Source organism: Ambystoma mexicanum, chromosome 12, assembly GCF_040938575.1.
Source record: "Ambystoma mexicanum isolate Mex_15411 chromosome 12, UKY_AmexF1_1, whole genome shotgun sequence".
In the NCBI taxonomy this organism is placed as follows: domain Eukaryota; kingdom Metazoa; phylum Chordata; class Amphibia; order Caudata; family Ambystomatidae; genus Ambystoma; species Ambystoma mexicanum.
In genome coordinates, this window is record NC_090936.1 from 1005363419 (window position 1) to 1005379527 (window position 16109).

At 45.7% G+C, this 16109-nt stretch overlaps 1 protein-coding gene across 6 annotated transcripts in view; it reads left to right on the forward strand.

Annotated features, from left to right (window-relative positions):
- The window catches only part of FLNC (filamin C), a 253022-nt gene that overhangs the window by 169429 nt on the left and 67484 nt on the right, over window positions 1-16109 (forward strand). For all 6 annotated transcript variants that reach the window (XM_069629538.1, XM_069629534.1, XM_069629535.1 and 3 more), the window contains 3 exons: window positions 6885-7047; window positions 8080-8240; window positions 10797-10964. In XM_069629538.1, the coding sequence (XP_069485639.1) occupies window positions 6885-7047; window positions 8080-8240; window positions 10797-10964 (492 nt within the window). The remainder of the gene's footprint in view (window positions 1-6884; window positions 7048-8079; window positions 8241-10796; window positions 10965-16109) is intronic.

Sequence of the window (16109 nt, forward strand, 5' to 3'; positions counted from 1 at the left end):
CTAAAAGGGATCCCAACCTTTTTGATCAACAGGGATCCACCTCTTCCTGTGCAAGCAGGTTTTCCTCTCCCCGTATGCGATTGATCCACATACCATATGCAAGGCAGACATACCCTTCCTGTACAAAACAGAGCCCCTCCCCATTCATGTTCAAGACAGAGCCACACCTTTGTATTCTGGAAGTATCTGCCCCATTCTAGTCAATTTGAGTACACTCTTTCCAGGCCTAAAATGTTCCACCACTTCCTGCTCAAAACATACCTATCCCGTACTCCTCCCTGCTAAAAATGCATAGGCACCTTTCTAACCTCTATGCGCATTCATTCAGTGGGGTGGCCATTTTGAATTTAAGCCTCCCCACTCCCCGCCTGGTGGCCCAACTACAGGAAAACATTAAACCTGATCTCCGCAAAGAGCGGAGGAGGCGAAAAACGAGAGACTTGGCCCATAATATGCCACCTTTCCAAATGTTCTTCTTTATGCGTTCATATGCATAATTGAAGCTATTTGAGCAGCCGTATTAGTTTAAGTTCTGGGCCATTCACCCTCTGCCCCTCGCAGACAGCCTCTCTGAGACACTGATTCTGGGAGTGTTTGCTGGACAGGACTTGAGCGCCCTTCTAGAAAGTTCCAGCCTGGTCTGACCCTGACCACACAGCATCAAGGGCATGGTGAACGCTGAGCTTCCTCGTGCGAGAGCTGCCAGCGCTGTTATTTTAGGGGCCGGAACAGGAGACGAGCACTCACAAAGGCTTCTGTAATGTCAGATACCCAGCTGCTCCAACTCACTATTAACCCTGATCTCACACCCCACTACCCTCCCCCTTCCCGCCTGCCAAACCTCACTTGGTCCATGCAAGCAGGCTGAGGTTTCACCCCCAGCAAGGACTGCCATCAGAGACATTGATAGGGCCTTTCAGTTGAAATGCTGCCCCCCCTCCTTCACCCGTGAGAAGCTGACCCATGTTAACAGTCTTATGACACAGAAATATACTCCTTTTATTCGGATATTAAACGTGTGCGGCACACACATTACAGGCTGCCTTTGCTGGTGCCCTCAGGGCGTCACCTAGCCCTTGCAGAGGGTGCGGTCCGCTCCCTCTTTGTTATGTTAGGTTATGTTATGTTATTTTATTTATAAGGTGCCAAAGCCCGAAGGCGTACAGGCGCCATAAGAGAAGTCTCCAGCAACCGTCTTATCACCTTGTTGCCTTTTTATTCCGGTTGCCCCGACATTAGCGTCCCGCTGTGAATGAGCGATTAATAGCTTTACAGCGCGTATTTAGTATTTCAGCTCCCCGCTGGCTGCCTGGCCCACGATAATCTGCAGCTATTAACCACCCGCAGCAGTCTTTGGACTTCATTATAATTTAAACACCCCATGGGTGCTTCAGACTTTTGTCCCAGCTGTAAAGGTTGGTGGGGGCAAACATCATGTTGAAATGGGCCCCCACCAGCCCTGACACCTCCTTAGCCAGCCCGGACTTCCATGAGAGGGCCAGGGCAGAGGGGACGGGGCTTTCAGAGAAGGAGAAAAAAGGGCTGTCCGTTACCCGTTAGCAGTGGTAGAAGTTTCCAGAAAAAGTAGTGGAACTGTGGTTTCGGCAAGGGAGAGGGTAGGTGGAAGTGCAGTGCAACATGTGACAAGGTGTTGTGGCCGGGGCATTGCACTAGTCTAAGTGACTAGTAAATAAGGCTCCTATTACAACTTTACACTTGCACAGGGACATGAATGGACAAATCCTCTGTGCAGAATGGTGGATATGGTCGTAAAAAGTAGAGGAATGGTAAACAGAAAAGATTAAAAGTAGGGAACACCGCTCCTCACTTCAATCACTGCCCGAGAGTGTGTCTCTGTTTGCAACATGTTCTACAAACCCCACGGGTATCCTTGCCAACCCCAATGGCAGTTTCCTTTCTACTGGAAATACATTATGTACTGAGGGTGAAGAGAAGAAATTAGGGGGTTATTGAGAGAGTAGCCGAGGACAAGAGACAATGGGGGTCATTACGAGGTGGGCGGTAAGGGATTACCGGCACTGGTAAGGGCACCGGTGCCGGTAATCCCTTACCGCCCTACTATGAGGTCCCTTAGCGGGTCCCTTCCTTAACGTCTGGTTTTACCAGGCGTTATGGAAGGGACCCGTTAAGGGACTTCAGAGCTAATAACGGGCCCGCTAATAGCGGGCCCGTTATTAGCTCCATCCCCATTCCCATTGAGCCCTATGGGGGCTCAAATGGGAATGGGGAATGGTTCCTGGAATGGGGATTTACAGGGTCCTCCAAGGTCGGAATGACCCAGAAAGTCCCTATTCCAGGAACACAGACCCGGAATGCGGTAAGGGGGTAGCCATGGCGCTAATAGCGCCATGGCTACCTCCAACCTCGTAATGACCCCCAATATCATTTTATGTTGCTTGCTTGTATAGCGCTTTGCACTACTCTCAGGCTGTTTCAAAGCACCAATGGTAATGAAGAAGGAGGAGCAATAGGTGGAAAGAGGGAGTAGTCGGTGAAAGGAGGCAACGGATTACACCACTGTCTGGAAAACTCTGGCGTGAAGAGTAGAAAGGGATTAAATGCATTGGGGAAATGTCCCTCCTCTATGGATAAGTGCACCTGTTGGGTGTATGATTCTATTCAGTGCGCAAGTGTATGCTCGGAGTACAGGTCCCTACTGAGTGTATATGATGTGTTGGTTGTGTGATCGCAATACCACCGTGATCCTGTCTCACAGCACTTAAAGGTGAAGTGTAGAGAGGGACAGAAGGGGGAGTAAAGGAGGATGTTCCACACCTGAGCCAGCACTGGGAGTGCAGGCTGTGTCTCTTTAGGGTGCCCATCGCCAAGGAGGGATAAATGGATGGTGCAGAGGACCCTGGCAGCTGTGGTGTAGCTTCAGTTCAGTAAGTGGGTTCCCTGCTGAGAATACAGCCCCAGGTCTGCTGCCCCAGGTATACGTACCGACCTGCGGCATACATTTGCTCAAGGTGGGGGTGAAGGAGGAAAGTTGAAAATGGCACTGGAGCCCCAGGTATAGAATGCTCTGAGGAGCAAGACTTCTATTGTGATATGATATGATATGATAGGTTATTTATAATGCACTTAATACCCAGAGATTTCAAAAGGCAGATCCGGGGATCGAACCTGTGTTGCTCCATGTCCTCTTGCTTCCAAGGCGAGCAAGTTGCCCCTGAGGTATCCTCCTGAGACATGCTAAAAGGAGGGGACGAGGTGGGGGGATGGCAGGTGGAGTCACAGCAATCTAGTCCAAACGGGGAGAGTGACACAGGAACAATCATTTTTTCAAGGCACCCGTGAGCTTGGGACGGAAATCGCTAGATCCTTCCAGCAGGCCCCCATTTTCTAGGTATGCTTGCTGGGACGTCCAGTTGACCGTTGCAAGTAGTTTCTACTAGATCCAGTCATAGTGGCGTAGGTTTTGGAAACCTTCCAAATGTGCTGTGGAAACCTTCTAGCTCAGGTTTGTCCAACTCTGGGCCTTGAGTGCCAGAATCCTGAGGTTTTAAGGATATCCCTCATGAATATTCACGTGGAAAAATTTACATGATTTCCATTACATCTGAAACTGATTAGTGGTGCCATAAAGTGTCCATTGGTTTCAGTTAGTACTTTTAGTTAACAATTAGAATGTCCCTTACTTTGTCCACAACAACTATGCATTACGATGTCCAAAAACCTGTGCCACAGCTGTTTCCTGCAGAAACAGGAGGCTATACATCTATACCCGGTCCTATAGGCTTTCCTCCAAAGAGGTGTAACTTTGATGGAGATGATTGTTCACCTGACACCACCCCCATGATCTGTGCCTCAGAAAAAAAACAAATTGGCAGCAATACATTGAAAGACCCCGCTCTTGTTGTTTGTGCCAATGGTCAGACTCAAGGCACTTTCAATGCATGGTGACTGTCAGACCCTCCTGTCCGTAGCAGCGGTTTTGGGCCGAGGGGGGGTTATGCGGTTATTCATACAAGGTCTACACAGCAGTTGCACAGGAGGTGCAAACACATCCTCCCATTTTGTAGCTAGTGAAGTCTATTTCAGATAATTGCTCCCAAGCACGCGCCAATGAGCGATCAGGGAAGTGAGTGTGGGCCCAATGTAGGGTTCATTTTTGAAAGCAGCTCCTAAGCAAATAAATGCATGAATAGTCTTAGCTTTTATGAATTAAACATAATTATATATATTGTATAATTAGAAGGCGATATTTTGGGCCTAATGTTTTATATTTTATTTTATGTCTATAAAGTGGAATTTTAAATGGTATTTAAAATGCATCATCTTATTATTTGTAATTGATTAATGAGAACAGGCAAGAGTAGTTTGTAGCTGAGGTTCTTATGTATTATTATGTATTGTATGTCATGTTTGATTGCGCTACGGTAATTTCCATTTACCAGCTGTGGTCACCGAGTGTGTAATTTGTGTCGTTTTAATTTATTTTGTTAACGAATTGTGATGTCAGTTTTATATTTGGATTAAGTGTTGTATTATGTAAAAAGCTTACATTTGAAGCTAAACACATTAAATACATTTTTTTTAAAAGAGTTGCTCCTAATCTGGCTGCACTTTATGAGGCCATTGCAGACCTCAATTCAAATAGACATATACCCAGTGGTAGATATTTTTAAAAAATGTACTCTGTGGTCCTATATAAAATAACCAAATACAATACAATATAATATCCTGTGGGATGGGAGGGGCCAGAGTGATGGGAGATAGGGGCGGAGTTAAGGGGGGCTGTAATGGAGTCATGAAAGGCAAGTGATAAGCTTGCAAAAAGTGTAAAACAACAAGGCTGAAGTAACCCTCTGTTTTATAGAAATCTCTTGAATGTGTATAATTCACACAATAAAGCAACCTGACAATAAGTAAATCATTTTGATAACATGTTGAGCAAATTAAAGTATGGTTATAGCTTTATTTTCCACCTCCTGAAGGGAAGCCTACAACTACCAGAATGCAAAGTAATGTGATCCTAAAGGAAATCTCGGCGTTTTACAACTGTACTATCAATACCCAAAGAAACACAAAGAAAAAGCATGATAAGGTCACCTGCCTTAATCATTGTTTCACACAGCATGCAGCTTTATGCAGCACTTCAATTTCAGATCTCCCAAAACGTGCATATCTTAAGGGACATACCACACACCATATTGACTCCCAATTCCCACTCACTGCTATGTTTGCAGCCATTTAACGTTATTTGTTTCCATTTTAAATACTTTGCCTAAACAAAGTGAAATGTTACAGGGAAAGTTGACAGCCCCCAGTGGGAGTGAGGCCTCTGAGTCACCCTGCTTTTTTATGTGCTTAAATGCAAATAAAAAGAGAGACAACCTGGATTAGAGCTCCTATGTGCTTCTAAATTAAGCTGCATGTGCAGAGAACAGATGATTCTGCAATTAGGGCAGCTGCACACTTCGCCCAGAAGCCCTCAGCGTTCTGCAGTGTGGGTGTACTGTTGTGTGGCAGAACCTGCAGCAGCTTTTTGTTGTCCCCAAATTTGTGATCCATGGAGACCATTTGTTTCTGTATTGCAGTGCGAGGGAAATTCATCCCCAATCCTGCACTGCATGTATCCTTTTTGGGTGAGGCCAGGTTCACAATAGCCATTGGGGAGGCCAGTCTCCAAATACAGCCCAGTGTACTTGAGTTACTACAAGAATAAGGGCCTCATCACGAACTGGGCTGTAGCCCTTAAATGCAGTGGTAACGGTATTACCGCCGCATTTAAGGGCTGGCCCTATCATGAGTTGGGCGCTAAATCGGCTGTTTTACCTCCAGCTTTTTTCTGGAGGTGAAAATCCCTGTTTTCAGCGGTATTACAGACGGCTGTATTAACCCGCAATATTAGCACCGAAAATTCCCCATTGGATCCAATGGACCCAATCAGGAATGGGGATTTACTGTTAAGGCCCAACCCGTGATCCGATGGTAATACCACTTCACCGGTCGGTTCTAGGGCTATTAAAGTCGGCAGTATTACAGCCGGGAATACAGCCCAACTCGTGATGAGGCCCTAAGTATGGGGCAGTGCACTCTTGCATAGAGGTGTCGCATTATAACAGCATCACTACGATGTCGACTGTCAGTAACATTGCCAGCCCCTAGGGGGCTCTCCCCTCCTAGGACACTTATACACCACCCCCAACTGACACCCCAACTGTGGCATAAGGCTGACCCTCACTCAGTGCTATCATCTTCATTGGGAGTGAATAGAAGACCTGCCCCCCCCCATTACAATTCATTGGGCCTCATTACACGGTAGGCGGAGAACCATGGCGCAATTAGCGCCATGGTTCATGCCGGTAAAATACCGGCACCGCCTTGGTGGAAAGGGGAATTACCGGCCCATTCCAAGGTTGGCGGGACAGTAATTCCCCCTTCCACAATTGCCCTTCCCCATTCCCATTTTTGCTCCATAGGGCATAATGGGAAAGGGGAAGGTGCTAATTACGGCACCGCAAATTGCGGTACCATAATTAGCTCCCTGGGTCCCTTTTGCGGGTTGGTTTTTAACGCCTGCAAAAAGCAGGCGTTAAATTCCCCAACATGCAAAGGGACCTCATAGTAAGGCAGTAAGGATTTACCGGTACCGGTAAAATACCGGTACCGGTAAACCCTTACCGCCTGCCGTGTAATGAGGCCCATTGAGTGCAAACAGAGACCTAACTCAACTGTCCATTGAATTTCACATGGTTCCACTCCATGCTGAAATCCAATAGTTTCAATGAAAGAAACCATAGCTCTACAATAAAAGGAACAAGTTTGGGGAGGGCCATGTGCTGACATCCTGTGACACTGACTACGGCTCAATGAGAGCTCTTCCATCCAATGACGTGATTTGTTCTGGGTTTCAGGAATGCACTTGGTGGAGGTCATGTACGACGAAGTTGCTGTTCCGAAGAGCCCCTTCCGTGTCGCCGTCGTAGAGGGCTGTGACCCAACTCGGGTTCGAGCCTATGGTCCAGGGTTGGAGGGAGGCTTGGTGAACAAGTCCAACCACTTCACAGTGGAGACACGGTAGGTGTTGTACACGATATGTTATGATCCGTGGGGCGCAAGCAACCAACAACTGACCTCACACTGTTACTTGAGCCCAGAGTCCGACTGAAGAGGCAGCGGTGACCTGTTGCCTTTGCAAAGCCATGTTTTAACCAACTTTCTAAATACACGTTTACTTCCAGTATCCAGGCTCATAAGGGCAGAGTTAGTTCCTACCAGTCTTCGAGGTACTGCTACAAAAGGGTCATGGTTACTCCTTAATTAGCCCTCCATATATTCAGGACTTCATCTTCCATAATCCATGGTCAGCATAGTCAGTGGCAAAGCATCATGGGAGTCAAAGTTCAGCTCATCTGCAGGGTCATATAATGAATAAGCATGACAGGGACTCATGAGCCGCTCCTCATCATAAATTAATCTAATTGCGGAACTTTGTAACAAGAAGGCCCGAACCAGTCACATTGAAGACTTTGTGGATGATACAGGGTGCTTTGAACCTGATGTGGGAAGTAGCAGGCTTTCAGTGACGCCCTTCCAGGTCCTTCCAGCGTAGAGAAGTGTGAAGCTGCTTTGTAATACCTGAGACAAGGCGGGAATCCCCATTTTTGGTGTTCTGATAATATTGGGAAACATAAGTATGTCATTGCCAAATGGGGTCTAGACTAGGACAGAGGCTGTGGCTGGAGGCCAATATTGCACATGAGTCTGCCACTGTTTATTGGTGTGATGGAGATTTTTGAGACAAAGTGGTGTTGAGGCAGGTAAAGAGAACCTTAATTCTGTATTGTGAGTTGTGCACCTTCTGGATTTGTAGTGAGGAATTAGTTACACTGAGTCAAATATACACACAGAACCTGTATGGCAACAAAATCGGTCTGAGCAGTGACAATGGCAAACTCTGGCTAGAGCTGTGCGTCACTACATCCAGAAGGTCCTGGAGGTCAAAGGTCGAACACACCTCCATAGAGCAAGTCTTGGTACCTCCAGGACCTTTCAGGGCACCCTGTGTATTGTCTCACGCTCATCTCGCGTGGTTTTGGTATTTTCCAGAGGAGCTGGCACAGGTGGGCTTGGCCTGGCCATTGAGGGACCCTCCGAAGCCAAGATGTCCTGCAAGGATAACAAAGATGGCAGCTGCTCTGTGGAGTACATTCCTTTCACTCCCGGCGACTACGATGTGAACATCACCTTTGGAGGCCGTCCCATTCCAGGTACATGTGCCTGCCATTGGCCAGTCTCGTCTCCGTGTCATTATTTAATTCAATAACTCCCTCGATAAGTCACACTATCCATGCACGGCCGCGGGGTAATTGCTCAAGCTCTGTGAAATGAAAAGAACATTGAATGCAACCTACCATGGGCCATCGTTCAGCTATGCTACATAACTATGCCAACTGTACTCACTGTGTAACTGAACTAAACATACTACTACACTGATCATAGCATGTAATAAAATTAACCATTTGCCTCTAGCAACCATGTAACTGTGCTACACTGTAGTATATATATCTATGGACCTACAGTAAGGTTACTTTACACATATTACTATTATTAACTTTATTCATTACTATTGTATACTTTGTCACAGTATCATGTTACTATGCTAACTTGCAAATTTGCTAACTAATAACATGGAAATATGATAACTCTATTATTTTACTCTAACGTGTATTTGATATATTTTGTTTATCATTTTTTATACTAAATGTACAGGCATTTTAACATGTAAATATATTAAGTGTGTCTAAGTATACTACCCATGTAAATATACTACTTTATTATAGAATGTTACTGTGTACCATACTAACTGTATGAGGTACAGCCTGCATTCCTATTTTTAATGATTATGCCATGTCACATCTATAAATGAATAGGTCTCTATCCTACATGTGTAACTGTACTAATTATGTTAATATGTAACTATGATAACTACACTGAGGATAGAAGAATTAGCTCAAATGATTCAAACCCATCTAAACAGCGAGGGTCGAATTGGCTCGATTAACTTGAACCATTTGGAGCTGAAACTCAAATTGATTCCAAACATTTGAACCCAGATTTTAGAATGTGCTTCAAAATTTTTGGGTTATATTTTATTCCATTTGAGTGTATTCAGATGTTAGGCCTTTTTCAAACTCTAATCTAGTCAACCTTTATCACACCAATAGCTGTTTATGGTGCAGACCAATTCAATGTACAAATGTGGCAAATCTAATCTATGATATGTCATTCCCCTAGCAAGTCAACACCCCAGGGAGTTCAGTTGGTCCCAGCCAACTCAATGCAATAGTTTAATGGTTTGATGGTTTGAATCATGATTCTAGATGAACACTTTCAAGTTCAACTACACTTAAACTACACTAAGAATACTATGTCACTATATTCTGTACGAAACTATAGCATATCATTAAGCTGCCTGTGTGACTAACTATGCAACCACGCTAAATAGGAAACGTTGCTTGTACGCAATATCATGATTCTCACTTTCAAACTGCGTAACTGCCTTTGTCATGTAATGATAGCAACGTAACTAGGCTAACATTGTGACTATGTTGTCCTACCACCTACGCAACTAACCATATTTATGTAACCTATGGAACCATGTTTGTCAACTAAAACTCTTCTAATACCACCTATGAAACTATATTTACTATGAAAAGAGAATCACTATCTTTGTAACTAAGCTGCAGTACTAATTCTGTGACGATGCCACCTTTCTAACAAAGTTACTGTAGTACGCAATTTTGCTAACATATATAATATAAATAAGCTTCGTTATAGATTTGAATACTATCATTGTAACCGCGCCTTCTTACAGCACACACGACATTCTCAATCACATCATCCTCTAGTTTAGACAGAAAGCAACTGCAGGGCAAGTCGCCTTCTTATTAATACCTGTTTCGTGTCCAAATGACACCATCAACTATTACCTACTCCTTTAGGGCAGCACACGTTTACTCTTTGTTCTAGCCGATTCATTTAGTGAACCTGACCAGCAAGAGAAGAGGAAGATTTACTCTCCTAGACACGGTTACCTTGACAATGACCTTAATATCCATCAGTGTCCTGATTATGAATCAAATGAAGCAAATAACAGCAATACTCATGAGGATTCTAGTCAACTTTAATTTAGCTTTGGGTAAAGAACACGTTGATCCCAATAGAACAAAACATTATGCAACATGTTTTGACAGCTTAAAGACATGTCATGGCGTAGAATAACATAACACAGCGTAGCATAACAAACCTGAGTGTAGTACTTTCAAACAGTGCACAGCCTAGACCATGTGCTTGGTGTGATGATATTGATATGATAGGTTGTGTATAACGCGCTTAATACCCAGAGGTTTCTAAGCATGGACCCGGGGATCGAACCTGTGTTGCTTTTTGCCTTCTTGCTTCCAAGGCGAGCACGTTGCCCCTGATCTATCCTCCCGAGGCGCATAGACACATAGAAAAGCAGCCATTGCTAGGCCTCCCCAAAAAATAATGATGCAACCCAGCAGAAACAACCTCACAAACCCAGTGTGTCTCCAGAAAGATATTAAAGATATTGGCGTGGCTGCGTACGCGCATACACACGCGCACCCACACGGAGAAGACCCAGGCTTATCCATCACTCTGCCCCAGCCACACTGGCCATTGATAGGCACTGGTCGGTCTGGGAAAATCTTCAGTTGTCAGTAGCCCAGCCCATGTCTGCAGCAGCCCTGCTGCTGCCCACAGACACGTCTAATGCTGTCTTTCTTTCTCCACCGGGACAGGGAGCCCGTTCCGAGTGCCGGTGAAGGAGGTGGTGGACCCCAGTAAGGTGAAGTGCTCGGGACCAGGCCTGGGGGCTGGAGTGAGGGCCCACATCCCTCAGACCTTCACAGTGGACTGCAGCAAGGCCGGCGTGGCTCCTCTGGACGTGAAGGTTCTGGGACCCGCAGGTAAGGCAGACTGCAGATCTCGAGTGGGCAGGGTTTCCAGTATGGCACACAGAAACACACTGTCAAATGACCCTACTTATACTGAAATTGTTTTACGTTTTGGGTCAGTTGTAAAGTACTGTTCATTTGTTCAACTTAGTATGTAAGATAAAAGTATAATTGTAAATGAAAAATTGGACTCAAACTTCCCTAGTACATGCTCTAAGTCGAAGGCTTTGTGATAAGTGTCGCAGGCGTATGCGCAATGGTGATTACTCTAAAGGCCTGATTTTGAGCTCATGATAAAAGCCATGTGGAAAGCCCACATGCTTCCCTCCGGTTCCCAGCACCACCATTCTGAGGTGGGTAGAAGGATTGGAGGGGAGATGCTGCGCTTTCCTGCAGCAAAAGCTGCTAAAATATGTTGTTGTGGGAGAAACGTGCACCAGTGGCACTGCAAGCGTTTCTTTAAAGACTGCCACTTTTCTAATTTGTGAAAGCGTCCTTAAACTTTCAGCAATTTAGAAATGTTTTGCTGCAGTCTGGTAAATGCTATTTTTAGAACGGGAAAACATGTGCAGTGCAGGTGAACAGCACTTAAAAGAAGTCACATTTGGACAGTTTTTTTTTTAACTTTCAAAACCAGAGCCCTACCAAGATAATACCCTCACAGTCCCTGCCTTGCAGTCTTGATGGCTTCCAGGGCTGACGTCAGGCCGTAAATCATGCACATGAAAAAGACGAGGCTTTCATGTCCCTGCAACACATTCTTTCTTTGTCAGAATGTGGTGCTTTTAGGGAAAGTGTTCTGCCTTCAGGGAAGAACACTTTCCTATGTTTACATGCACCTCAGAATCCTGCCCTCAATGGGAACATGGGATCTAGTGGCCAAGTCGGCAGCAGCCTCAACTGCATCTGTAAAACGGGATCAGATGGCACATGTTGCAACAGAGACATCCAGTGGCCAATGCCCGTTTTGGATTAACTGGTGTACAGTTAAAAGATTGTATACGTCCATTGCCGAATATATACATTCATTAATGCATATATTTTGCTCCCATTCCTTTATTTTGTATATAGTACAGTGAATGCCTCATATAGAAAGATAAGCAAATATAGAGATTTAAATACATTTCTATGGAATCTTAATAGTTTCATATTTAATAACCAATAAACAACTCATACTGTGTATATTCTAATATTTTTATACATCTCCCCTATAGTAATTCATTTAGTGACACATTTTGTGTCTTCTGAAATTGACATTATATTCCATGTCATATCTACTTAATCAAAATGTGTACATTTAAAAAATATATATTTATACAACCGATCCTCACACATTTAAATCACATGAAGTTTAAGCACAACGTATTGCATTACAAGCAGTTATGTAAGTGGTTATATCTAATGATCACTGAGTTCAAAGTATTGTTTGCGGTCTTGAAAGGATTGCACCAGGGCTTTAAGTGGGCCAGGGCTAGCCAGGGCAGAACCCCGGCAGGCTCTGATAATTGTGTGTGAGACAGGGCCGTGCCTTGTCCCCTCCCAACTTCAGCTCACTAGAAGCTCATAGGTGTGAGGGTGATGATCGATTCAAAGTAGTGCCTTGCATGCGGTCTGTGCCGCAATTAGGCAGCAACACTTAACCTGATTTTACTGCCTCCTGTTAGGTTAGGCCACGGCCCTTTTGCAAAATCGAGTTGGGGCTCTTACGGAGGTATGGCCTAACAGGCAGCATTCAGGTTTGGCAAGTGTTGCCTCTTAATTGTGGTCCCAACCCCCTGCCAGTCTGTAGCTTAGATTTTACATAGCGTCATTGCTTGCTTCGTGGATCTTAAATGGTTTTGTGGAATTGGGATTGGATTGGTGGAGGTGCTTCAGGGGACATGCTTCAGGGGACAAACACATTCTCTGCAGCAGGGACAAAATATGCCTCTGGCTGGCGTTCTGGAGGTGGAGGAGGCAAGTGCATCCTTTCATCCTTCTCAGCTGGAAACAGTGAGAACTGTTACATTGTGTAATCATAAAAGCTACTAGAACAGTTGTTAGAAGTTGGAAGAATCTGGATTGAAGCATTATATTAAAATCTGTTAATATTTGTATTGTTATTCTTATTAAGTAGTTTTACAAAGGTAGCGGGCGCCCCTCTCTCGCAAGAACAGACATGATAACCTGTTCAGTGGTTATTAACCACTTGAGAGTTCGCAGCCACTGCTTTTACTCACTGTGCCTTTCACAGATGGGAAATATCCATTTGCATATCAGTCTTTGTCCTGCCCAGGGGAATTCCAGCACCGAAATACAATGGCAATTCCAATCTGAACGAGAGTACCACCAGCAACCCCATACACGTGTTTCACCCTTGTTGGGGATCATCAGTGAGGTGAAGCTGATGCCTCTCTAAGCACAGTGAGAGGGAGACCACGTCTGGTTGCCCCCAGGAGACCTAGGGTTACCAATCCCAGGTTCCTTAAATAATAGTTTTACAAAGGTAGCGGGCGCCCCTCTCTCGCAAGAACAGACATGATAACCTGTTCAGTGGTTATTAACCACTTGAGAGTTCGCAGCCACTGCTTTTACTCACTGTGCCTTTCACAGATGGGAAATATCCATTTGCATATCAGTCTTTGTCCTGCCCAGGGGCAGTCCAGCACCGAAATACAATGGCAATTCCAATCTGAACGAGAGTACCACCAGCAACCCCATACACGTGTTTCACCCTTGTTGGGGATCATCAGTGAGGTGAAGCTGATGCCTCTCTAAGCACAGTGAGAGGGAGACCACGTCTGGTTGCCCCCAGGAGACCTAGGGTTACCAATCCCAGGTTCCTTAAATAATAGTTTTACAAAGGTAGCGGGCGCCCCTCTCTCGCAAGAACAGACATGATAACCTGTTCAGTGGTTATTAACCACTTGAGAGTTCGCAGCCACTGCTTATACTCACTGTGCCTTTCACAGATGGGAAATATCCATTTGCATATCAGTCTTTGTCCTGCCCAGGGGCAGTCCAGCACCGAAATACAATGGCAATTCCAATCTGAACGAGAGTACCACCAGCAACCCCATACACGTGTTTCACCCTTGTTGGGGATCATCAGTGAGGTGAAGCTGATGCCTCTCTAAGCACAGTGAGAGGGAGACCACGTCTGGTTGCCCCCAGGAGACCTAGGGTTACCAATCCCAGGTTCCTTAACAAATAGTTTAACAAAGGTAGCGGGCGCCCCTCTCTCGCAAGAACAGACATGATAACCTGTTCAGTGGTTATTAACCACTTGAGAGTTCGCAGCCACTGCTTTTACTCACTGTGCCTTTCACAGATGGGAAATATCCATTTGCATATCAGTCTTTGTCCTGCCCAGGGGCAGTCCAGCACCGAAATACAATGGCAACTCCAATCTGAACGAGAGTACCACCAGCAACCCCATACACGTGTTTCACCCTTGTTGGGGATCATCAGTGAGGTGAAGCTGATGCCTCTCTAAGCACAGTGAGAGGGAGACCACGTCTGGTTGCCCCCAGGAGACCTAGGGTTACCAATCCCAGGTTCCTTAACAAATAGTTTTACAAAGGTAGCGGGCGCCCCTCTCTCGCAAGAACAGACATGATAACCTGTTCAGTGGTTATTAACCACTTGAGAGTTCGCAGCCACTGCTTTTACTCACTGTGCCTTTCACAGATGGGAAATATCCATTTGCATATCAGTCTTTGTCCTGCCCAGGGGCAGTCCAGCACCGAAATACAATGGCAATTCCAATCTGAACGAGAGTACCACCAGCAACCCCATACACGTGTTTCACCCTTGTTGGGGATCATCAGTGAGGTGAAGCTGATGCCTCTCTAAGCACAGTGAGAGGGAGACCACGTCTGGTTGCCCCCAGGAGACCTAGGGTTACCAATCCCAGGTTCCTTGAATAATAGTTTTACAAAGTTTTACAGAGGTCTCCCTCTCACTGTGCTTAGAGAGGCATCAGCTTCACCTCACTGATGATCCCCAACAAGGGTGAAACACGTGTATGGGGTTGCTGGTGGTACTCTCGTTCAGATTGGAATTGCCATTGTATTTCGGTGCTGGATTGCCCCTGGGCAGGACAAAGACTGATATGCAAATGGATATTTCCCATCTGTGAAAGGCACAGTGAGTAAAAGCAGTGGCTGCGAACTCTCAAGTGGTTAATAACCACCAAACAGGTTATCATGTCTGTTCTTGCGAGAGAGGGGCGCCCGCTACCTTTGTTAAACTATTTGTTAAGGAACCTGGGATTGGTAACCCTAGGTCTCCTGGGGGCAACCAGACGTGGTCTCCCTCTCACTGTGCTTAGAGAGGCATCAGCTTCACCTCACTGATGATCCCCAACAAGGGTGAAACACGTGTATGGGGTTGCTGGTGGTACTCTCGTTCAGATTGGAATTGCCATTGTATTTCGGTGCTGGATTGCCCCTGGGCAGGACAAAGACTGATATGCAAATGGATATTTCCCATCTGTGAAAGGCACAGTGAGTAAAAGCAGTGGCTGCGAACTCTCAAGTGGTTAATAACCACCGAACAGGTTATCATGTCTGTTCTTGCGAGAGAGGGGCGCCCGCTACCTTTGTTAAACTATTTGTTAAGGAACCTGGGATTGGTAACCCTAGGTCTCCTGGGGGCAACCAGACGTGGTCTCCCTCTCACTGTGCTTAGAGAGGCATCAGCTTCACCTCACTGATGATCCCCAACAAGGGTGAAACACGTGTATGGGGTTGCTGGTGGTACTCTCGTTCAGATTGGAATTGCCATTGTATTTCGGTGCTGGATTGCCCCTGGGCAGGACAAAGACTGATATGCAAATGGATATTTCCCATCTGTGAAAGGCACAGTGAGTAAAAGCAGTGGCTGCGAACTCTCAAGTGGTTAATAACCACCGAACAGGTTATCATGTCTGTTCTTGCGAGAGAGGGGCGCCCGCTACCTTTGTTAAACTATTTGTTAAGGAACCTGGTATTGGTAACCCTAGGTCTCCTGGGGGCAACCAGACGTGGTCTCCCTCTCACTGTGCTTAGAGAGGCATCAGCTTCACCTCACTGATGATCCCCAACAAGGGTGAAACACGTGTATGGGGTTGCTGGTGGTACTCTCGTTCAGATTGGAATTGCCATTGTATTTCGGTGCTGGATTGCCCCTGGGCAG